The 22,998-nt window shown below is 57.0% G+C and overlaps 1 protein-coding gene across 1 annotated transcript; it reads left to right on the top strand.

Annotated features, from left to right (window-relative positions):
• The first annotated feature begins 1,856 nt into the window (after positions 1-1,856).
• Bri3bp (BRI3 binding protein) lies at positions 1,857-15,575 on the top strand. Its single transcript, XM_003461623.5, has 3 exons — positions 1,857-2,191; positions 8,610-8,712; positions 11,660-15,575. The coding sequence occupies exons 1-3, from the start codon at positions 1,988-1,990 to the stop codon at positions 12,091-12,093; spliced, it is 741 nt and encodes a 246-aa protein (XP_003461671.2). The 5' UTR covers positions 1,857-1,987; the 3' UTR covers positions 12,094-15,575.
• The last annotated feature ends 7,423 nt before the right edge of the window (positions 15,576-22,998 follow it).

The following is a 22,998-nucleotide window of genomic DNA, read 5'->3' as shown; positions in this document are numbered from 1 at the left end:
TAAACTCACTCTGTATCCCGGGCTGGGCTCTAATTTCAGCGATCTTCTGGCTCAGCCTCCTAAGTGCTGGGTTTCCAGGCCTGTGCCACCACACCTGGCTTGATCCTAATATTTTAAAAATGAAAACCTTGTTTTAGAGGACAGGCATGATGGCATGTGGCTGTAATTCCAACACTCCTGGAGGCTGAGGCAGGAAGATTGCAAATTCAAGTCCCACCTACACCACTTATTGAGACTTTCTCTCAGAATAAAAAATATAAAGCTGGGTATGTGGCTGAGTGTTCCCTGGGTTCCCTCCCCACGACCACACACACACACACACACACGTGCGTGTGCGCGCACACACTCATTGAAATTAATGTGTAAGTTTTTAAAACCTTCATATGTCTCCTGCTTGCATCCTGACCTGTACCATGTGCAAGTCTGTGTTTTGTGTTTGCTCCTTGGGTTTTTCTGCAGAGGAGAAAGGAGCTGATCTGAATTCATTCTCAGTCTCCCTTGGTTCATCCATTCATTATTCTAGGTTCTGCATACACTTTTTTTTTTTTTAGAGAATTGTAATGTTTTTAGGAAATTATTTATTTGAGACAGGACCTCGATGTGTAGTCCAGGCGGCCTCAACCTGATGCAATCCTCCTGCTTCAGCCTGTCGATGGCTGGGATTGCAGGCCAGCTTGGACTACACAGGAAGGCCTATCTAGCCGGGTCCCTGTCCCCAGATAATCTTTTCCATTGTTTGGAGTAGCAAAATCTAGGCTTTGTTTTGTTTGTCTGCCTTACTTGGTTTGCTTCCCGGTGTGTAGGGGAGACAAACATTTCTGGTTCCCATCCGAAGTTTCTGTCATCCGGTCTGTGGCATAAACTGACCGTGGACAGAAAGGTGTGTAATTCCTGCCTGAGCAAAGGCGTCCCACAGCGAGGGCGGGATCGCAGAGTGAAAGGTCGCCTTAGCTGTCCAGGAGGAAGGGAAGCCCGTGGCCAGGCCCAGCAGGACTGCAGAGGCCCCCCAGATAAGGAGCTTGCCCAAAGCCCTTCCCTGTCCCCCGCCCCCGTAGCGGTAATCAGCCAACCAAAGTAGCAAATTTTGGGGCGCTATTTCTGGGAGTTTCTCTGATGCAAACAAGGAACTCGCATGGGCTGCGGCCACGGGGATCTGAGGTCCCCAAAGCCGATCGCCTCCTCTTGCTCCGCCTGTGCACCGCCGGCAGGGTGCAAGCTTCCTGGGTTCGCGTTTTCCCTCCACCCCCACACGGAGTGCAAACTTGGGGCCCGCGCGGCACCAGGTGACGCTGGTCCTTCCCGACCCGGCTCCCGCCTGCTCTTCGGACTCCCCGGATCCCCCACAGGGAATGACTTTCCAACTCTCTCAGCCCCTGCCGAGTATTAGCTGAAGTTCTGTCCATTCCGTGGCTCCGAGGTGCCGTGAGCTTGAAGGGGGGCAGGAGGATGGGATGGCCGAGCTCGGGGTACCCTACTAAGTTTCGGGTATCCTACTAAGAACCCGGCAGAGTAGGCCCCCTGTGTTTCACGTCGCCCCATAAATTGCGGTTATTGACCTTGCCAAGGCTGTTGCAAGTTTTACAGGCAAGGGTTGTTTTTTGCGGTAAGGTTAAAAATAAACCTATTTTGCGAAAAACGAGGGGAGAAAGCTCCTGCGAGCCGGGGACAGCTTCCGGGGGGCGGAACGCAAGGGGCGTGCCGTGGGCGGGGCATAGACGCGCCAGGCGTGGGGCGGGAGTGGGCGGTGCGCGCCGCGAGGGGGCGGGGAAGGGGCGGGGACTACCCGAGGTACGGGGTGGAGCTCGTCCCTGCGGGGCGGTCCGGGGGCGGGGACAGGGCTGCGCGGGGCGGGGCCGGGCGCGGCGGCGGCGGCGGCGGCGAGGACAGAGGCGGGCACATCTCCGCGAGCGGTTGCAACGCGCCAACCTGGTCCCGGCCCGAGCCCTCGGCGTCCTCACCCCGCGCGGCGATCGCACCTCTGGCGAGCATGGGCGCGTGCACCTCGGGCGGGCCGGAGACCCGGGCCAGGCTCCTGCTGCTGCTCCTGCTGCTGGGGCTGCTGGCTCCGGGCGCGCGGAGCGCGCGGGGCCGCGGCGGCACGGAGAAGAACAGCTACCGCCGCGCGGCCAACACCTTCTCGCAGAGCGTCAGCAGCCTCTTCGGCGAGGACAACGTGCGCGCCGCCCAGAAGGTGGGCGCCGGGCCGCGCTCGCCCGCTGGCCCTCCTGCGGTCACCTTGCCCGGCCGCCCGCACCTGCGCCTGGGCCGGCTGGGCCGTGCGCGGCCTCGGGGCGGCGGGGACGAGCGGGGCCGATCGGGGACGGGTCCGGGCTGGGGGACGGCGGGGGGCCGCGGTGGGGGAGTCCGGGGTCCGCGGGGACTGGGGTACAGGGCCGGGTACCCGCGCGCGCGCGCGCGCTCATTCATTCTCGCGCCTGAATGGCCCACTGTGCGCCAGGCGCCCTAGGCCGCAGCGCCTGCCGGGGACGCGGGCTGCTCCGGCTGGGCTCAGGGGAGGAAAGGAGGGCCTCTCCTCCTGCGCGGTGGCCATGGACCCCGGCGCTTGCTGTGTGCGTGTCCTCGAAGCCGCAGCCAGCGGTGTACTCGGCGTGGAACTGCCGGTGGAGCGCGGAAGCCCCTGCCACCCCCACCCCCACCCTGGAGCGAAACGGGTAGGTGCGCCACTCCGGGCCAAAGCTCACGTCCAGGTCCCGATAAAGGGGAAGTAGATGGGCACAGGCAGGTTGCCAGCGGTAATTCATGCCCACGCCGTTCCAGCCCCTGTTGATTCCTTTGCTCTGCTCGCCTTGGGGTTCTGGAGTGGAGAAGTTGGGGGTCAGGTCGGGGTTCTCCCGTTGAAGCAGGGTGGCACGTGGTTTCATTTTTTTAAAGCCTCAGTTTGTTTACCTGTTAAATGGGCATGGTAGTAATGCCTCATTCATGCTGCGTTGTGATTATGACTAATTGGTCCTTCCTGTCTACAATTATGTCTAGATTGGTGTCTGCTCTTGGAATTTCCTAGCCAGGGTGCAAATTCATATGGCTTAGGCCCTGAGGGAGGACTCCAGGGGTTAAGAAGAAAAAAGTTTTTTGGCCCTTGGGATGGAGAGGGGAGAGAATGTTAAAATCCTAAATCAGGCCAGGCTTGGTGGTGCACACCTGTAATCTCAGCCACTTGGGAGGCTGAGGCAAGAGGATCAAAAGTTGGAGTCCAGCCTGGCCACTTAGAAAGGTCCTGTCTCAAAATTAAGAAGTAGAAAAAAATCGGACTGGGGATGTAGCTGGGTCTTAGAGCAGTGTACCCGGGGCCTGGGATTCAGTCCCCAGCACTGCAGAAAGACAAACCAAACCAACCTGAAAAAACCCAGAACCAATCAGATTGGCTCAATAGTTTTATTGGGATAAATAAAGACAGTAAAGTTGTCAGGAAAACCAGCTTCTGCCCACCATCTCCTGGGAGTGCGGACTGGGCCTGAGATGTCCTTCTGACATTAGGAAATGTCAGGGGAGGTCTTTGTAGGTGACCAAGGGGCCAGGACGCAGTGTGGCTTGAGGGCCCTGTGTGCCCCGACCTCAGTGTCCCCTGTCCCAGCCCTAGGAAGGAAGGAAGTGAAGTCTGCCCTTTGCACCGGGTGCCCTTGAGGGGCCCAGCTCCCCACTGTGGGCTCCAGCTGAGACCCAGGTCTAGGGCCTGAGGACAAAAGGGTCAGTCCAGGCTTTGACCTCTGGCGGTGTCAGTGCAGCTGCTGTATTCCAGGGTTTATGTCTTCAGCGGAGATCATGGTACATTGGCTGAAAAGCTGCCAAGTGTTTTGGGGTTTTTTGTTTTTTGTTTTTCTGAGACAGGATCGTTGTGTTGCCCATCCTGGCTGTACTCTTGGCAGTCCTCCTGCCTCGGCCTCCAGAGTGCTGGTATCATAGATGTGTGCCAAGAGGCCTGGATAGTTTTTTAGTAATGTAATGAAAGGGGACATGAGGCCCAGCAGCTGTGGTTTGTGTGGGTCTGGTTTCACTGAGTGGAGCTTGACAAACCTGTGGATCGTGACCTTTGAGTGTGTTTGGAGAAACCCCCAGTGTGACCCAGGGCTTGTCCAGCGCCTGCCTGTGTCTGTATGCAGCTCGGGCCTTGCAGGCTGAGGACTGGGGTCTGCCTCTCCTGAGCGCTGTGACCTTGGAGACTTCAGTGGGATTAGTGGGTGTGTGGTGCTAGGCGCCCAGAGTTTGTGCAGAGGAGGGCAGGAAATGCTTGTACCTGGAAGGCATTTTTTCGTGGAGAGTGTTTTGTTCAATCGTTGGAAAATTATTATGGGCTGGGTTGTGTGTGGCTTTGTGAGAGCAAACACCCAGCTTACTGTAGGAGTCTCTGCATTCAATCCCTCGCACCCAAAAAATAAAGTAAAAATTCTTACCCCAGCATGGTAGTGCACACTTGTGATCCGAGCACTTGGGAGGCTGAGGCAGGAGTATCTCTCCACAGAGAGTTCAAGGCCAACCTGGACTACCTAGCTAGACTGTCTCAGAAGTCAAAAAAGTAAAATAAAATAAACAAGTAGTTGGTAGAGGACTGTCCACAGCAGCACCAGAAAACAGATGGAGGAGGGAAGGGCGGAATGTGATCGCCTGAGTAATGGGACGCCATTGGAGCCTTGAACCCAGACTTCTGGTCCCCCTGGCTCAGGGCAGGCTCAGGGGTGCCTCGAGGGGCTGGCCTTGGCTGGTGAGGCCGGGAAACTGTTCCCGGGGTCAGCCCAGTGCTGTAATACTTGGCTGCATCCCTTGCCCATCTCCCTCCCTGGCCAGAGCAGGACTTGAACTTGACTCTCCTGCCTCAGCCTCCCGCAGTGCTAGGATTCCAGGCAGGTAGCACCATAGCCGGCTGAACTGTGCGCGCCTTAAAACGGTGAATTCATAAACATTGGGGTGTATTTCACAGTTAAAAACAACTGAACACACCCAGCAATAATTAAACACAAGCCAGACTGGGGCTCAGGCTCTGGAGTGGGAAATCAATTGGAAATCAAAGACGAGCTCATGTCCCGGCCCCCTGAGGGAGTGACGGTTGGTGACGTGGGCAGTTTGCTCTGTTCTGAGGCAGTGTCTTCTGCCATGCATTTCAGGCTGGCTTTGAATTCTACATAACCCAGGCTGACCTCGAACTCGCGGCGATCCTCCTGCCTCAGCCTCCTGAAGGTGGGATGGGCCTTGCTTCAGCTTAGCATACTGAATGCTGTGGTGAGAGGCTCTAGTGTTATGGTTTCCATTGCAGATGAGGAAGTTGAGGGGCAGGAAAGTTGCCTCTCTCCCCGGGGCTTGGCGGACCCCATCCAGACCACCAGGCTGAAGCACAGCCACGCTCTGCCTGTTTCTTTGGCCACACTTGTGTGGAATCCGATTCCATAATTCGGCTGTTTACAGATCTGGCCCGGTGCTGTGGTGCACGCCTGTAACCCCTGCACTTGGGAGGCTGAGGCAGGAGGATCCTTTTGAGTTTGAGGCCAGCCTGGGCTACATATGGAGATCCTATCTCAAAATAGCTAAAAAAAAAAGCAAAAAAATCTTCCCACCCCGCCCCGTCTCCCACCCACTGCCCTGGTGTAGGAACTGTCACAGCGGACGGACGCGCACCTGGGAGAGATCTGGAGCCGGGCGGGTCTGTGCCCCAGAAGTCCCTCAGGGCTCCCCAAGGTCGCTGGCACCTCAAGGTCACCCTCTGCTGACTGCTGGGCACAGGACATTGCCGGCTCCCTGGACTTGAAACCCAGCCCGGCTCCACCCATGGCAGTGCCCGCAGCTACTCCAGCGTCCCCGCCCCCTGGGGCTGCCCTGGGACCCACCCACGCAGACTCGGGTGGGGATCTTCTCTGGCTGCCCCCCTTTTGTGTCCTTGGTCATTTGTTTTTCAAAAAGCTTGCCTTTCGTGCCCCTCGCCAGAAAATGCTTTGTGCAAAATGGCTCAGCCGGACCTCTGGCCGCAACCTGTTCCCCAGGCTCCCCAGGTCTCCCGGGCACCCCAAGTTCATCCAGGGCCGACGTTGCTGCGGCAGGAGGAACCAGGCTGCTTCCTTTTTTTTTTTTTTTTTGCAAAGTTTTGAAACACCTGCAAGTTGAAAGCTTAGAACAAGAGCAGCTGCAGACCTGTCCTCCGTACTCAGAAGTGTTCTCAGCAGGCCACCAACGCTCTTAAAAAAACTTCCCTGAGCTCCTGGAAAGTCAGCGCAAAGGGTGTGTGTGCATTCCTTCGAGCCCAGCACTCTGGAGACTGAGGCAGGAGGATTGCTGGGAGTTCAAGGCCAGCCTGAACCACATCCCTCGAGGCCCTTTGCTGGGCTCAAACTCACGGTGATCCTCCTGCCTCAGCCTCCTGCTGTGATCACAGGCGTGCGCCACCTCTTCTAACAATGATCATTTCTAATATGTGTTCCGTGTTCGAATTTCAAAATCTAACACCTGACCGAAGAGAAGAGTGCAGGTTGCTTTTGGCTTTCAGTTTTTCTGTTTTCACGCTCGGCTACCTCCCCGCCCTTTCTGCTTTTTAGTTTTGAGACAGGGTCTCGGTGATTGCCCACACTGGACTTGAACTTGGCAGTCCTCCTGCCTCAGCCTCCAGACTGCTGGGGTTACAAGCCTGCACTACATGCCTGGCTGCATGCCAGCCTTTCCTGTGTTGTATTGGAGATAGGGTGTCACCAAGTTGCCTAGGTTGGCCTGGAACCTGCAGTCCTCCTGCCTCAGCCTCCCAAGGACCTGAGGTCACATTTGATTTTTATTATCTCTTTGGTGTGACAGAACCCTGCTTTGGGACGTGGGCATTTTGTGGGGCCACCCCAGGTGTTTGTCCTGAGGTTGGGGTGGCCGCTTTATTGAACGGTGATGGCTCAGGGGCCACGCAGCTCGTGGTGGCTTTTCCTATAGTCCTGCCCGGATCCAGCCAGTCCCTGTGAACTTTAGAACATTTTCCTCACCCCATGGGGAACCCTCTCCCCTTTCACCCGCATCCCAGCCTCAGGCGAGCCCCGGTTGGCATCACCGCGTGTGTGCATAGGATTGTGTAACGTGCTTCTCCGTGGCTGCCCTGTCACCTGGTGTGGAGTTTGAGGCTCATCCGTGTTGTGCATGGAGAGTTTTCTTTTTGAGACAGGGTCTCTCTATGCAGCCCAGGCTGGCCTCAAGCTCACAGCCACCCTCCGCCTCAGCCTCCCAAGACTGGGATTACAGGAGTGCACCACCAGTGGGCCTGTGGGCGCGGCCTACCTCACTGGCCTACAGTTGACACAGTCACCCCTGTGAGACCTGTCAGTTCTGGGGTGCAGGGTCCACTCTGCACTCTGGGGACGCACCCAGCCCATGTCACTCCCTGGAGTGACTGACTGCATGAGGCCAGGTGCCTGCTGCTGTGTCCAAGGGGACAGCAGATTTCCCAGTGAGCAGCTAGCAGGGCAGAGGCCGCCAGCTTGCACCAGTGTTGGAGCCCACGGGGCAGCTTAGTGACTAGTGAGACCTTGGCTCAAAAGACACGGCCTGGTGGGAAGGCCCCGGGTTCAGGGTTCAGGCCCCAGCGCTAGAATCAGAAACAGAAACCCCAGCAGGGCGTCGGGCGCTCCCTGCCGTTTTCTGGTCCTGGGCTGGGTTCACTCTGGGCCCTGTCTTCCTGCCAGGAAGACGGAGGCTGAGCTGCTGGAGCAGCTGTGTGGACGCAGCCCTGCAGTGGCCGCCTGTGTCCCCTGGGCGGTGACCTCGCTGCCCTTCCCTCTTTGGGGCCTCTGGCTCTCCTTCGCTGGCACGAAGTGTCACACTCACAGTGCAAGTGTGTGCAAGGTACACAGACATCCAGGATGCGCTGGACCTGACAGTGTGATGCACACTTGTAATCCTCGAACCCTGGGAGGCTGAGGCGGGAGGGTCCCAAATTCAAGTCCATCCTGGGCAACTTAAGCAAGATCCTGTCTTCCAACAAACAAAATAGAAGGCGCAGGGGGTGCAGCTCAGAAGCAGTACTCTTGCCTCACTGCAAAACCCTGTGTCCAATCTCCAACACTAGGGAGGAAAAAAGCAGAATCAGAACATTGGTTCCAGCCGGGCATGGTGGTGCACGCCTGTATCCCAGCACTCAGGAGGCTGAGGCAGGAGGATCACCATGAGTTCAAGGCCAGCCTGAACACTGGGAAGGCTAGGGGAACCCGCAGAGGCCCGGAATAGGGCACTTGTCCCCTAGAGGTCAGTCTCCATGGAGCTGGGAGAACCCTGGTTTTAGACCTCAGCCCTTTCCCTTAAAGGAAAGAGAGCCACCTCCAGGGGCAACTGGTTGGGGGCAGAAACTTGTTTAAAAATGTGAAGCTGGGTAGAGGAAAGCAGAGACCCTGAGCAAGAGCAGCACATGGGACGGTTTGGGAGATGGCAAGCGTCATGCAGCCACTTTGCAGGTTGTACCTGCTTGGAGATGCTGCCTGGTCTGTGGCATCCTTAGCCAAGCTCACCTTCCTCCCCTGGCCTGCTGGACCCCTCCTGTGGCCCCCAGACACACACTGCCCTTCCTCCCCCTGGAGAAGTTCGGGGACCGGGACGGGCAGGTGGCTGGTGGCTCTGGAGTGACCATCTCCTCACCCCTGCAGTTCCTGGGCAGGCTGACCGAGCGGTTCGTGCTGGGTGTGGATCTGTTCTTGGAGGCTGTGTGGAAGGTGTGGACAGAGCTCTTGGACGTCCTTGGCCTTGACGGTAGGTGCCAGACACTGGCGCGAGGAGGCGCCTCTCCTAGGCCACTCGGGATATGGGAGGGCTCGGGGTCGGGCCTGGGGACCCATGAGCTTGTCTGTTAGTTTGGTGCTGGGCATCGAACCCAGGGCCACTATATGGACCTACTTCCCCAGCCCGCTTTAAACACTTTAAAATCTTTGCTGCAGACTCTTAGCAAGACGCTCGGTTCCCCAGGCCGGGCTCACACTCCTGAGTCTCCTGCCTCGGCCTCCCGGAGTGCTGGTGTGGCAGGTGTGCGGCGCCTGTGCCCAGCTCTTTTATTCTAGTGAGTGGCTGCGGAAGCTGCTATTTCAGACCGGGCATGGCGTGTGTGCCCACAGTCCCTGCCTGGGAGGCTGAAGCAGGAGGATCACGGAGCTGGGCCCTGTGGACCATGTAGTGAGTGAGGCCCTGTCTCAAAAAAACAAAAGATGTGAATTTGTTTTGCTTATACTACCCAGCTTCCCTTTGCCACTAAAAAGAAACCGATCCTTTCACTGGCTTGTTTCTTCTTGGTGAGAGAGCGGCTCTTTTGTCCGTGATTTTGGCCCTTTTAGGACTGTGGCGCACAGGGAGTTGGTTCTGTTACACCCTAATTATCCTGGGATGAAATTTTGTTTGTGTTTCAGTTCAAAGAGGAAGAGTATTACTTGCATTTTCTGTGTTAATAACTCATATGACATTAAAATAAAAAATGTTAAAAAAGTAACCACCCCACCCGTCCCCAAACCCAGAAAAAAACTGAGCCGGGTGTGGTGGTGCACTCTGTGATCCCAGCACTCGGGAGGCTGAAGCAGGAGGATCTATGTGCGTTTGAGGCCAGCCTGGGCCACACAGCAAAACGAAAACAGGAAAAGTGGGAGGTTGGGGCACAGGGATGGAGACGCACTGTCAGGGACAGAGTTGGACCCTGGGGCCACCGAAGTAGGATGGCTGAAGGTCCCTCCTACAGTTATAAACAGCCCCGATTTATACCTGGGCCTCCAAGACTTGGGCCGCGTGCCTGTCAGAGGCTAGCCGGGGGGCTGGTTTATTTATTTGTTTCTTTGTTTTGAGGCAGGGTCCCGGTGTGTAGGTTTGTAGCCCGGGCTGGCCTGGCACTCACCACCACACCGGCAGGTGGGGTGGGTAAAGCAGACGGGAATTAGCAGAGCCCTGGTCTCGGGTCCCCTGCGGAGCAGAGGCCGGGCACGGGTGCACTTGCCTGCTGATGGCATCACTGTCACCCGGGAGCCGCGGCCTGAGGCTCAGCCCCAGGAACACCAGCCCTCAGGGACGAGGCTGAGTCAACACGCCGCCCGGATTTGCCAACTGTGTGCAGCTGAGCCCGGCAGGCCCTCCTGACCCACGAGCCCGAGGCACCGCCAGTGCCTGGGAGAACAGAGCGGCCCCGTGGGCTCCCCAGGTCCCAGCAGTCACATCCCGGACAGAGTGGGGCTGCGGATTGTGACGAGCCTGCAGCAAACGTTTATCCTTTCAGTTTTGGTCTTCCTAAGGCAGGGTCTCTATGCAGACGAGGCGGCCTTAACCTCCTTTGTAGCCCAGGCTGGTCTCGAACTCACAGCCATCCTCTTGCCTCAGCCTCCCGGGTGCTGGACTCACCCCGGCTTTCGAAGAGCACTAAGGGCCCCACGTTTCTGCTCAGCGCTCTACACGGAGCTGAGTTGGTCCCCCGAATGAGGCGATGATCTGATCCATTGATGGCTCTGGGCTGGTCCCGTCTGTCCCCAAGGGGTTGAGGTTGGGCTCACCGCAGGGCAGGGCCTTGGGGCTGTGGTGGCAGCCATTCCTGAAGCTCCAGGGTGTCCCGGCGTGACCTGCGGTGACCTGGGGCACTTTGGCCACCTGCGCCGGATGCTGAGAGCTGCTGGCCTCAGCAGGGCACACGAGGCAGTGACTCCCTGGGGACAGCCGGGCAGAGCTGGCCCTGGGAGGCTGAGGCCGGAGGGTCAAAAGTAAGAAAAAAGGCCAGGACCCAGGTCACCGTGCAGGACCTGGACTCCGGGGTGCTGGAGCCCGGGCGTTTCCTGAACAGAGACAGAAGCCATCCAAAGACAGCTCAGAGCTGCCCCTGGGTGCTGGGCACACGGACACCTCTGAGCGTGTTCCTGGACACCTGGGAATGCGGGCGATGTCCTGGACCTGGGGCGGCTGCACGGCTCCCCACAGCCTCTGCTCTGCACAGCCCCGAGATAAAATAAAGATCTAAGCATTTGTGACATAACTCGGCCCAGAAAAGCAGGTAGAGCAGTACGGGCCAGTGTGGCGGGTTTTAATCACGGTTTGGCAGCGATGGCTCCAAGGAGCTTCCCCTACCCTCCTTCGCTCTCTGCAACGTCCTTAGCTTTGTGGGTGGACACCCCTTCCCCTTCCCTCCATTTTCAGTATGGGATCCAGCTGTGGCTGAGACCTGAGGCTGAGCCAAGAGGGCCGCTAGCAGTGACAGTTCACACAGCGCTGGGGGACCCGGTAACGGCTCTGCTGCTCACTGGCCTGAGCACAGAGAACGCCCCCCCCCACACACACACACACGTAGGTGACATCCCTTCCTTCACGGCCCAAGGCGGCTGCTGCAGCTGTAGCCATTGCATCCACAGTCCAGGGGGTAAACAGAAGGAGGGAAAAGGCCATTGCCACTGCTTTTAATTTATTTTTCCCCCCACTATTTTTACAGAAAACACCTCAAAACTACTGCAGAACACTTTGGTCACCTCTACTTGGGCTTAAAGTTAGATATACAGCTGCAAGGGAGTCTGGGAAATTTTTTTCACCTACAGGGCTGTGCAGAGGCCCACCTGGAGTATTCCGATGGTGGAAATGGAGGGCAGGTGGCTCCGGGGAGGGCGTTTGACCCTGGTGACCGGCAGCTGGTCTCGCCGGGGACCTTGCATGCAGGGAGCTGACCACCGTCCTCTGCTCTGCCCCACAGTGTCCAACCTGCTGCAGTATCTGAGCCCCGCCGCGGTGTCCAGCAGCCCGGCACGGGCGCTGCTGCTGGTCGGCGTCGTCCTCCTGGCCTACTGGTTCCTGTCCCTGACCCTGGGCTTCACCTTCAGTTTCCTGCACCTGGTGTTCGGCCGCTTCTTCTGGGTGGTGCGCGTGGTGCTCTTCTCCATGTCCTGCATGTACATTCTGCACAAATACGAGGGCGAGCCGGAGAGCGCCGTGGTGCCCCTGTGCCTGGTGGTCGCCATCTACTTCATGACGGGACCCATGGGCTTCTACTGGCGCAGCAGCAGCCCCGGTGCACCCAGCAACCCTAACGTGGAGGAGAAGCTCGAGCACCTGGAGACCCAGGTCCGGCTGCTCAACATCCGCCTCAACAGGGTGCTGGAGACCTTGGACCGCCCCAAGGACAAATGAAGGTCAGCCAGCCGGCTGGAGCCACCCGCACCCACACGCGCGCCCAGAAAGCAGAAGAAAAAGAAGAAGCCGCCAACGCCAAACCCCAAGCGATCTTAATAAACAGCAGCCAGTGAGCCGGGCGCCTGGTGAGGGTGTTTCCAGCCGCGCGGGACCCGCAGCACCCACCCACCCTCCCTCGGGACTCCGCGCTGGCGGCGCAGTACCGCGCCACGCCACCAGGGGGCGGCCCTGGGCGGAATATTTTTTAAAGACTACAACTGTTTATGGGCTGTACAGTCAGAGTTTATCTGTGCATAGAACATAAAAAGTTAATTTTTCAAACATTTAAGTACACCTTTTGTAAGGTTTTTAAATAAAGGCAGATGGGGTCGGGTTGATTAGAGTTTTCCGTCGGGGACGAGCACACTGGTGGGCGCACTGAGGAAAGCCAGGTGGCGGGGTTGGGCCCGCGTGGCCAGGCTGTGGCTCGGTGGAGACTCAGTGAGTGAATGCTGGCACCGCTAGGCGTGGACGGTTGGTGCAGGGTGTGGTGGCGCAGGCCTGTGGTCCCAGCACTGGGGAGGCTGAGGCAGGAGGATCACCTGAGTTCAGGGTCAGCCCGAATGCCAGCAAGACCCTGGCTGAAAAAACAAAGGAAATTAAAAAATAAAGTGGACCGCTGGGCTTGGGAGGCGCAGCCAGTCTCTTGGACCCTAGAGTCCTCCGAGCCCTGGCCACTGTGGTTTGGTGTAGGGTTTGTTCTGGCTTGGGGCTTTGGCTCTCTTTGCTTTATTTTACCGTACTGGGGTTGAAGCCAGGCCCTTCCCACCGGGCCGCTTCCCCAGTCCCTTGGGTTTTTATTTTGAGGCAGAGTCTTGCTAGGTTGCCCAGGACTGGGCTTGAATTTGAGATACCCCCCCCCCTCAGCCTCCCAGGGTGCTGAGACTAAGGCCTTTGCCTTGCCCCTGGCTTGCTTTGGCGTATTTTAACCTTGGCATTTCCAGGAGGCACGTGCAGGGGCAGGACTGAGCTGTGTCTTGGGGTTTGGTGCCAAGAGCTGCCAGGGTCAGCCTTAGGTAGGTCACTGAGGAATTGAGCTGGGGTCCAGCTTCAGTGATTGCCAGCCAGGCCAGCCAGGGTGGGAAAGCCGGACCCTGGAGGGTTTGAGTGTGTGTTTCCTCTTGTTTGCTGGGGTTTTGAGGCAGGGTCTCACTGGGTGGCCCAGGCTGGCTTTGAGTGCTCAGCAATCCCCCTGCCTCAGCCTCCTGAGGGCTGGGATCACAGGGCTGTGCTACCAGGCCCGGCTGTTTTTTCCATTTTGTTAGTTGACCTAGGACCACAAAGCAGGCAGCTGGTCCCACCTGCAAACCCATTGCTGGGTGTGGTGGCCCATGCCCGTGACCCCGGCTTTTAGGAGGCTGAAGCAGGAAGTGCTGCTTCCACAACTGTCCTTGGGGGCAGCAAGCCGAGGAGGAGGCTGCGTGGTCGTGGGCTTTCTACAGAGGCTCCGGCGGGTGCTGGTCGTCTGATAGCGAGTCAGGGTGGGAGGGACCCGTTGGGGGGCCCAGCTTCTCCAGGGCCAGGTGCTGAGGGCTGCCGCGGTGTGCGGCCCCAGGCCACTGCCAGTCAGGACCCTGTGTGTCCCTCTGTCAGGACCAGCCGTGGGTTCCTCCTCTGCTGGCCTGGGGGGACTCTGTAGCCAGCGCCCCCGAGTGGTGTGGTTTGAAGCTGTCTTTGGCTGCAGCAGTGGGGAGCAGGGGGAGGTTGGGGGCTGCTCACTTCAGGAGCTTCCATTTTTAGGGTGTCCATGGGGGACTCTAATAAGAGATTTCCAGATTGGACCCACTGTGGGTTCTGTGTGACAGGTGAATCTTGTTTGTTTGAGTCAGGGTCTCACTATGCCATTCAGGCTGGCCGAGAACTCACTCTGTAGCCCAGGTTGGCCTCAATCTCGAAGGAATCCTCCTGTCTCAGCCTCCCAAGTGCTGGGATTGCAGGTGGGCACACCATGCCCCAGCAAGATGCCTTCATTGTAAGTAGCACTTCAGGATGGAACACTGTTTGAAGTTCTGGTGGAAATCCCAGATTCTGGGTTCAAATGTTTTTCTGAATGGTTTTTAATGTGTATGTTTCACTGAACCCTGAATAGTGAAGGATTCTGTCTTCTCTCATTCCACAGAAGCTCGTAGGTATCTGGCCTACCCCATCTCTTTCTTTGTTATTTTGTACGTGGAAAAATGTATTTTTGTACCATAGCCCACCTTGAAGAGCACCCTTTTCTGTCTTCAGGGCTGTATAATATTTCAGTGTAAATTATTTACCTCCTGAGGGTGACATTGTGACACTCGGGGCCAGCTCCTGCAACTAGTTAAGGACCAGTTTTTAACATCTCTTACTCAGTGTTAAAGTCCAGTGTTTTTGTCTCCGGGTCTACACTCCTTCCACCAACTGCCGGAAACAGCCCGAATAGGCCAGACACTTCCAGGCTGCCCATGGTGCCCTTGGCATCCAGAGGCCCCCGGGCCCTCTCTGTGGTCTGCATGGGGCTCAGGCTGCAGGGTGGGTGCTGGGGACCAGGAGGAAAGAGGAGGTGGCCGAGGGGATGGGACGGGGGTCACTGGGTCCTGCCCCCCTCCGGGACTTGTGTTCAGCTTGCACAGGGCCAGCGGGGGTCTAAGGACACAGGTGACACCGTACGCGTCCCTGCCCCAGTCCTGCCACCCCAGCTGATGGGTGACAGCTGCCTCGGGTGACACACAGGGACTTCTGGGGGGTTGGAGTCTGCTGACAACTCGGAAGCCAGCTTCTGCACCCCAGCCTCTCTCTTGCAGCCAGGGTCTCCCCGCTGAGCTCCACCCCCAGCCCTTTTTAGCTTCTCATTTTGAGACACTCGGGTCTGGCCGAGTGTCCCCGTCCCAGGCGTCGCCTGGTACCCTCCTGCCTCAGCCTCCCAAGTGCTGGGATCACCGGTGAGCACCGGCCCCGCCATCCCTTTAAGGCTGGGGTTTGAAGCCCAGAGGCGGAGCCCAGCTCTGCACCCCGTGTCCCTGCTGCCCTGCTGTGGACTAAGCGGGAGGACTCAGGCCCCAGGTGGGACCCGAGCGACACGGGCTGAGTCATGCGCAAAGCTCCCCTACGCGTGTCCGTCCCCGATACCAGCAGTGTGTCCCCGACTCGGCCCTTATTTTGTGTCTAGTTATAAATTTTATATAGCGGTAGATTTGACACAATCTAAAGCCATTGTGCGTAGTGGGGTGCGTGCGTGCGTGTGTGTGCGTGCGTGCGTGTGCGTGCACTTTAGCCCCGAGCGCCTAGGGAAACTGGTCCCACAAATACATAGATATAAATGTATCGGGCTTATTTTTTTTTGCAAAGTGATATATACATTCCTCCTATTTATTAAATCACTGGCTTTGGTGTTCTGTAGAGAAGTTTGTAGATTGACTTCAGAACAGAATTAAACTATTGTGAGATTATCGCTTAATAAATGTTTATTGTAATTTTGCTGTGTGGACTTCTTTTAATTTACTTATTTTTGTTTTATAGTCTATGAATTTCTCTAATCTAGGGATTTCCCCAAATTTAAACAGGTAATGGTGATTTCTATGATTTTGTTCCCCAACCTGAGGACCCTCTAGGGTTTGTTCTAGGGTTTTTTTTTTTTTTTTGAGACAGGGGTCTCACTCTAATTCAGGCTGGCCTTGAACTCACTGTATAGCCCAGTCTGGCCTGAAAGTCTCAGCAATCCTCCTGCCTCAGCATCCAGAGTGCTGGGATTACAGGTGTGCACTAGCATGCTGGCTGGCACCTTATTTTTAACCAATGTGGTTGCTCATTAAATACCGGCGTGCGCCACTGTACCCACAGCACTTAGGTCTGTTCTTCACCCCTATTATTTATACTTTGAGACAAGATCTCATGAAATTGCCCAGGCTGGGCTCAAAGTTGGGAGGAATATCCTGCCTCAGCCTCCTAGAAGTGCTAGGGTCTCAGGCTGGTCTGTTTCAAAAATGTGGTCACTAGAGGGCGCGCTATGCACAGAGGCTCTTGGGAGGTTCCTGCAGGGCCAGGGTCACAGCGGGGACCTCAGTCACAGTTGGTTAACTGCAGTGGCTGCGGACACTCGGTCCTGTGCTGTCCCCGGGAGGGTCGGGACCCGGGGACAAGTGACCCCTGTGGGCACTCGTTTGCTCTGAACTGTCCCCTGTGTCCCGGACCCTGCGGCCTCCAGTTCTTGGCCATGGTCCCCACGACCCCAGGCAGGAGAGGTCAGAGCCCTTCCGGTCCCTGGCTGCAGAGGGCTAGCTCGGTGGGCTAAGGGGAGAGGAAGGGAAGAGACCTGTGCTCGGAATGGCCGTATGGCTCCCCCTCGGCTCTGCCTCCCTGTCTTGATAGAGCTGCCCAATCGCTCCTGGGAAGGCACGGTCCCATGGGGCAGCAGCCAGATGCCTCGGGCTGCAGAGGTGTTGGGAAATTCACGCTCAGGGTCAGTCGTCTCCAGGGCACCCAGGCTTCCCCACGCCCCTAAAAGCCAGAACAAATGGCACCTAGCTTTGGAGGCGTACTTTTGTTTGGGACTTGGTGTTGTTGTATAGTCCAGGCTGGCTTCAAACACAGAGATATTCCTGTCTCAGCCTCCAGAGTTCATAGTTTGCCACCACATCTGGTTTAGCCCTACTTTTGTAAGCGTAAGTTAAAAAGATGAGGAATTGGAGGTTGAGAGATACTACCTGGAATCCTAGCACTCTGGAGGCTGAGGCAGGAGGATCTGGGAGTGAGGCCAGCCTGCGCTACATAGTGGGTTAAGACCAGCTATATAAAATAAAGTATGTGTAAGCCTCAGTGCTGCATGGGAGTCATGAATTGATCCTGTTTAGATAAGGGGTTTATGAAATTCAAGGCCACAGATTGGTGTCCAGAGAACACAACAGTCTCCTGTCTGGTCCGGGAGCCACCGGCACCAGCTCCTGTGGCTGCTCTGGGGACCCCTTGTGACAGCACCCAGCACGTACACCTGCACGCCTCCCTGGACTTGGCCTGTGGTTGGTGTTTTCCATGCCGCTGCTTCACGCTGCTCCCTATCGAAGGCTGTTGCAGACATTGGAGGCCGCCTGCACCGCTTCCTCCAGACCCAGGCGGGCTCTACGGTACCTACACCAGTGTTCGGGGTCTGTGCACTGTGCCGTAGGAGATGCTCCCGTTTCGCCCCTGTTTGGAGCCTGGTTATTTATTTTGTCTCCATCTTTTTACCAGAAAATTTGAGACCAACTTTACAGCCACTAAATGAACATGCATGCGTGGTTTTAGGGTCACATAGAAGCTTGGCTGTTTGTGTTTGTAGTGCTGAGGGTTGAACTCGGGCTTCACGCAGCGAGCTACATTCTCAGCCCCCCCCCCCCCCAAGACCAGGGTTTTGCTCCTGGCTGGCCTTGCACTTGATGACGCTCTGTCTTGGTTACTTTTCTCTCCTTGCTGGGACAAAACACCCGACACCCAGCCGGGCGTAGTGGCACACGTCTGTAATCCCAGCATTCGGGAGGCTGAGGCAGGAGGATCAATGCGAGTTGGAGAACAGCCTAGGTTATAAGGTGAGCTCAAAGCCAACCTCAACTGCACAGAGATCCTGTCGCAAAAAAGCCAAAACCAAACCAAAACAAAAAACAACCAAATCAAAACAAAAAAAATACCAAATAAACAAACTAACAAGACTAGGACACACTAGAGCGACACGACGCGGTGCTCCCTAGCAGGCCGCCCAATAGTGCCTGCAGGGCTCAGTCGTGCCTTGGGACCGGACCAGTCGGTCCTCATCCCTGGCCGGGAGCTGTCCGTGCGGCCTCTGATTAGGATCTCCGGGCACCTAATTTGTCTTACTGGTTTGTCCCTTCCTCCCGTTACTTCCCCTTTGACTCCCAGTGCATGGCTCAGACTGCGAGCTCCAGGAACGCGTCTAGATGCGTAAACGAAACAAGGACTAGCTTCCAAGCACTCCAGGCACAGACCCCGCCCTCTCCCCTGCACCAGGACTCGAGCCAGAGCTCAAGGTGAGCGCTTCCGGGTTCGCAGACGCCTGGTGCTGTGGGGCTGAATCGCTCTTGGGTCGTCAAGGTGACGGTGCCCAGCCCTCCGGGGAGAAAGGTGACGCTAGCCCATTGCCTCGCTCCCATTGGGCACGCCCTTCTCAGTATCGCCTTTCGGATTGGTTGAGGGGCGAAACCCATGCACCGGAACGTAATGCGATTGGTTGGCGCTTAGGCCCGCCCTCCACGGGTCTGAGGCTGGGCTGATGTGGGGCCAGCTCTCCAGCAGCCAATCACAGCGCGAGTAACGTGTGGCGCGTCCATGTGCCGCGGATCACTCCGCCGTCACCGCCCAGATGCGCGAGGTTCGAATCCCTGGTGGGACTGGCGGGATGGGGCAGGGCGGGGCTGAGCGGGGGCCGGGCGGGGCCGGGCGGGGCCACGCAGCTTCATTCAGCGGAATTTCCTCCTCCTGCTAAGGGCTCTGCACACAATTTCGACTCGTGCAACATTATAAGGAGTGAACTAAATTTACCTAAAAAAGTAAAAAACGACACTATTGCCGGGTGGGGTGGCACAGCCCGTGATCCTAGGTCTGGATAAGCTGAGGCAGGAGGATTACCAAATTCAAAACCAGCCCGGGGAATTTAGGGAGACCCAAAGACAGAAAGTAAACCCACCACTGGTGGCAGGCGCCTGTAATCCCAGCACTTGTGGAGGCCAAGGCAGGGGGACTGAAGTGTGCGATGTAGCCACTTTGTTTCCCTGGCTCAGGAGGAGACAGGGCTGAGGATGTATGAGGCTTGGTACAGACTTTCAGGTTTCAGTGCCTCGAAGAGCAAGAAATACACATAATTAAGACAGAAAAGCCTGGGGATGTGGCGCAGTGGCAGGTGTTTGCCAGTGGGCAGGAGGACCAGGTCTGACGCCTGAGGGCCGGAGAAAGGGCTGGGAACCAAAAAAACCAGCAAACCAATCATGACAAAAGGAAATTAAGGGCTTCCATTGCCCAAGATGTTAAAAGAAACACCCAGAGCAGACACTCCTCAACCTCATGGCCCACGGATGAGGACAACTGTGCCTGGCTGGGGGCCCCGGCAGGAAGTTTCCTGGGGACGGCACAGTGGGTGACCAGGGTGGTCTCCTGCCTTCCCCGGGGCCCGGGCTCTGCAGAGCAGGGGCCACCTGTTGCCTGATGAGCGCAGGCACCTAGAGATCACAACTCTTGGGGCTGGGTGCCTGACACCACAGCCCTGTGAACCTCGAGGGCCTCAAGCTTCCGGAAGGAGGGCTGGGTCTATGCTTCGGATACCAGGAGCACCCTTGTGACCCGATCACCCTTTGCTTTGCGAGTTCTTCCCCTAGATGCCTGGCCTGCACCCCCACCTCACTTGCCCAGCGTGGTGGTGGGGAGCTGGGCCACACACGGGCAAGGTGTGGCATGTGGGGGACAGCATTTGGTCCACTGCCTGCAGTGAAAGGAGTGTGTTGGGCTTCCTAGGCACCGTGACCAAGGTGATGGACACAGGACAGAGCCCGGGGGCGTGGTGGGGCCAAACCAAGGTGTGGGCAGTGCTGCACCCCGGGGCCTAGGGGAGTCCTCCCTCCTCCTCAGCCCCACTTCCCGCAGAGCGAGTCCTGTCTATCCCTACAGCTGCACACAGGAGGTGCAGCTCGCTGGTCTCCTGGTCTCCTGCCTGCAGCCTTTGGGCCCCTACTGCTTGTGACTGGGCCGCAGGGCTGCCCTGTGCTCTGTGACACTCTCTCCTCTTCACCGGTACCGGGAATCAAACTCACGACTGCCTGCTTGCAAGGCAGGCCCTTATGCCGCTGAGCTAAATCCCCAGCCCCTAGGCCCTGTTTTGATTCAGCTTTGTGCCTTGTGAACTCTCTGGGGCATTGGGGACGGAGTAGAAGAAACCTGGCGTGGTGGTGCATGCTTGGAATCCGGGGTTCTGTGAGGCTGAGACAGGAGGGTCACAATTTGAAGTCCAGTGTGGGTAATTTAGTGAGATTAAGTCACTAACTTGTCTCAGATTTAAAAAAAAAAAAAAAAAAAAAGGGCTGGGAGTATAGCTCAGTGCAGAGGTCTTGTGGGATTCAATTCCCAGTAGTGAAGTAAAACAAAACAAAACAAACCAAGCCCTAAAAGACTATGTGGATACAGCACGTGTGTGCTTACAAAACGGTACATGTGCACTGTGCACTCAGTTCCCAGCTTAATAAGCCAGGGCCAGGACTGGCCCTGAAACTACTTCTCTCCTTTTGTTTGGGACAAATCAGTGTGGAGTACACTCACTTAGCAGGTGCAAAGGTCCTGGGTTCGGTCCCAGTCCCTGAGAAGCCAAGTCCCACATGTAGCCTTTGGCGCTGCTAAGCGCTTTCCTCACCTCTCACTGGCATGTCCCTGGCGAGCACCTCGGCTGTGGCTTCTCTGTACTGGGCACTGGTACTCTCTGTACAGGACACTGCTCCTGCACCCCTGTGGCCCACTTGCTGTCATCGCTGCCTCCTCTCTTCCGTGGGGACATTACCTGTGGTCACATGGCTGCTGTTGGGGAGGAGAGGAGGCAGAACTCTGCCATACACCCAGTGCACCTGGCCGTGGGAAGCTGGCAGCCACTTGATTTCTGGGGTGCAGGGGAAAGGGCTGAGGCAACCGCACCACGGAGAAAAATCCTTTATCCTCGGCAGCTCAGGGTCCGGGGCTGAGCCTCTGGCTCCAGGGAGCCTTTGATCTTTGGTTTGAGACAAAGGTGGCCTGAAGATTGCAAAGATCCTCCTGCCTCAGCCTGCAGGGTGCTGGGATGGCAGGATGCCCCCCCCCCAGACTTTACCTGGGGAAGCTGGGAGTCCTTGGCTGCCAGCCTCTGCTCCTCGGTTGCCCCGTCTGCCCGACCCCGTGGCCTTCTCTGCTGTCCTGTCCTGTGTGTAGGGAAAGTGGGTGGGGGCTGGGACTCGACCTCCCCAGCCTGGACATGGGGACTCGACCTCCCCAGCTCCCTGTTTAGACAGTTGCATGCGTAGGGAAGTGGGTGGGAACTAGGACTGACGTCCCAAGCCTGGGTGTGGGTCCTCCCCGTTTGGACAGCTGCACAGCCACTGCCGTCGCCTGGAGCGCCCCGAGGCGGTTGCGTGGCCCAGATTCGCGCATGCGCCGGAGGCACGCAGCCCTGCAGGAGGATATAGATTCCTTCCTGCCGCACTCCCCTTCCGCTCGCCCACACCACCGTGACTCCCTACGCGGATTTATTTTATTTATTGGCAGTACTGGGGGTTGAGTCCGGAGCCATTACCCCTCCCCAGCCCACCCCTCCTTTTTTTGGTACCTGAGATCAAATTCACCACCTCATGTTTATCAGGCAGGCACTTCAGCCGCTGAGCTGAACCCCCAGCCCCCAACCCTTTTTTTTTCTGAAACAGGGCCCTGCTAAGTCACTGAGTCGCCTGTGATGTGCTGAAGCTTGTCACCGTCCTGCCTCAGCCTCCCAGAGTACCCCGATGACAGGTGTGGGCCATCCTCACCCCCAAAATCCAGCTGCATTCCACGGCTGCACAGAAGCCAGAATAATCCTTTGAAAATGTCAGATTGTGGGGTCCACGTGGACAGTGGGCTTCAGCAGGGCGGGAGCTGGAGATGTGCCTTCCACAGTGACTTGAAGGACACTGGCCTAAGTAGGTCTTGGACACCTTGGTTTAAGTTTCTGGTCAGTCTCGGGCCCTTCCGTGGCCGCACTGTTTCCTGGTCTGCAGGCTCTGGCCTCAGCCTCTACCGACCTGATGTATCTGTAAAGGGCTGAAAGGAAAGGGGGCGCCCACCCTGGCTCCTAGGGGCCCTCAGAGATGGGCTCCGTCTGGCCTGGCTGAGAGGAGGCACTGGAAAGTGTCGGCATTGGAGGTCCCGGCTCTGGCGGGAGTCCCTCTGGCTGCTTGGTGACAATCTTGTCTTAGTCTATTTACTGCTAGAGTTGAATACCTGTGCCTGTGTGGTGGGGCAGGCCTGTAGTCCCAGCACTGGAGAGGCTGAGGTAGGAGGATCCACGTGAGTTCAAGGCCAGCCTGTACTGCATAGTAAAAAATAAAAATCTCGGATGCCTGAGCCTGGGTAACTTACAAACAACAGATTTCTTTTTTATTGCAAGATGTTGTATCAGTAGGGAACTGGGATATTGTGACCTTAAGGTGGCCCATGGCAGGTTTTTATGTATGCATGACGTAATTAATCACTTCCCCAGTGACCCCGGTTTCAATGCATCTGGGTCACATTCATCCCCTTCCCTCCCTCCTTCCTGTCCAACCCTGAGGTTTATTTCTTCCAGGAAGTGGCGAGTCCCGGGAGAGCAGGTGGGTTAGGGAGCCGGCTCCTCCGTCCTCTTCCCCCACTGTCATCATGGGGAGCTTCCTTGAACTGTCGTGGAGTTTTGGGGACACATCTGAACAACAGCAAGTCTTCTGGAGGTGAAGTTAGTACAGACAGATGACCACAGTGGCCAGGACAGGGGCAGCGTCCTTCAGAGAGACAAAATGGGCCCTGAGGAGCACACTTTGTTCCTTAGTTTTTTGTAGACAGGGTCTCCCTATGTAGCTCAGGCTGGCCTCGAACTCGTGGCCATGCTCCTGCCTCAGCCTCCCGAGTGCTAGGATGACAGGTGTGTACTACCATGCCCAGGTCCCAGCTGTGTTTCCAGGCTTCAGAATAAACAAAGCTTGACCTTTAAACCGGGGCGCCTCCGGACACACAAGCACAGTTGCCGGGGTGACTGCTTGCCTGACCCCCAGCTCTGAGTCCCCTGGGAGTCCCTGTCCACGCTGAGGGAGGCCTCTTTGGAAAACCCACTAGGATGTTCACCCAGCGCACACTTACAGGGCAGAATCTCGGCTGGACCGGGAGGAGGGGTCAGGA

Source organism: Cavia porcellus, unplaced genomic scaffold (assembly GCF_034190915.1).
Source record: "Cavia porcellus strain 051 isolate PalLab524CR breed Dunkin Hartley unplaced genomic scaffold, mCavPor4.1 scaffold_16, whole genome shotgun sequence".
Classification (NCBI taxonomy): domain Eukaryota; kingdom Metazoa; phylum Chordata; class Mammalia; order Rodentia; family Caviidae; genus Cavia; species Cavia porcellus.
The sequence above is the reverse complement of the archived record's forward strand: the minus strand, read 5'-3'. Positions and strand labels throughout refer to the sequence as shown.

Coding starts and splice junctions, on each gene's coding strand:
- Bri3bp (XM_003461623.5), top strand. CDS start 1,988: ATGGGCGCGTGCACCTCGGGCGGGCCGGAGACCCGGGCCAGGCTCCTG. Junction 2,192..8,609: donor ACGTGCGCGCCGCCCAGAAG/GTGGGCGCCGGG, acceptor TCACCCCTGCAG/TTCCTGGGCAGGCTGACCGA. Junction 8,713..11,659: donor GGACGTCCTTGGCCTTGACG/GTAGGTGCCAGA, acceptor TCTGCCCCACAG/TGTCCAACCTGCTGCAGTAT.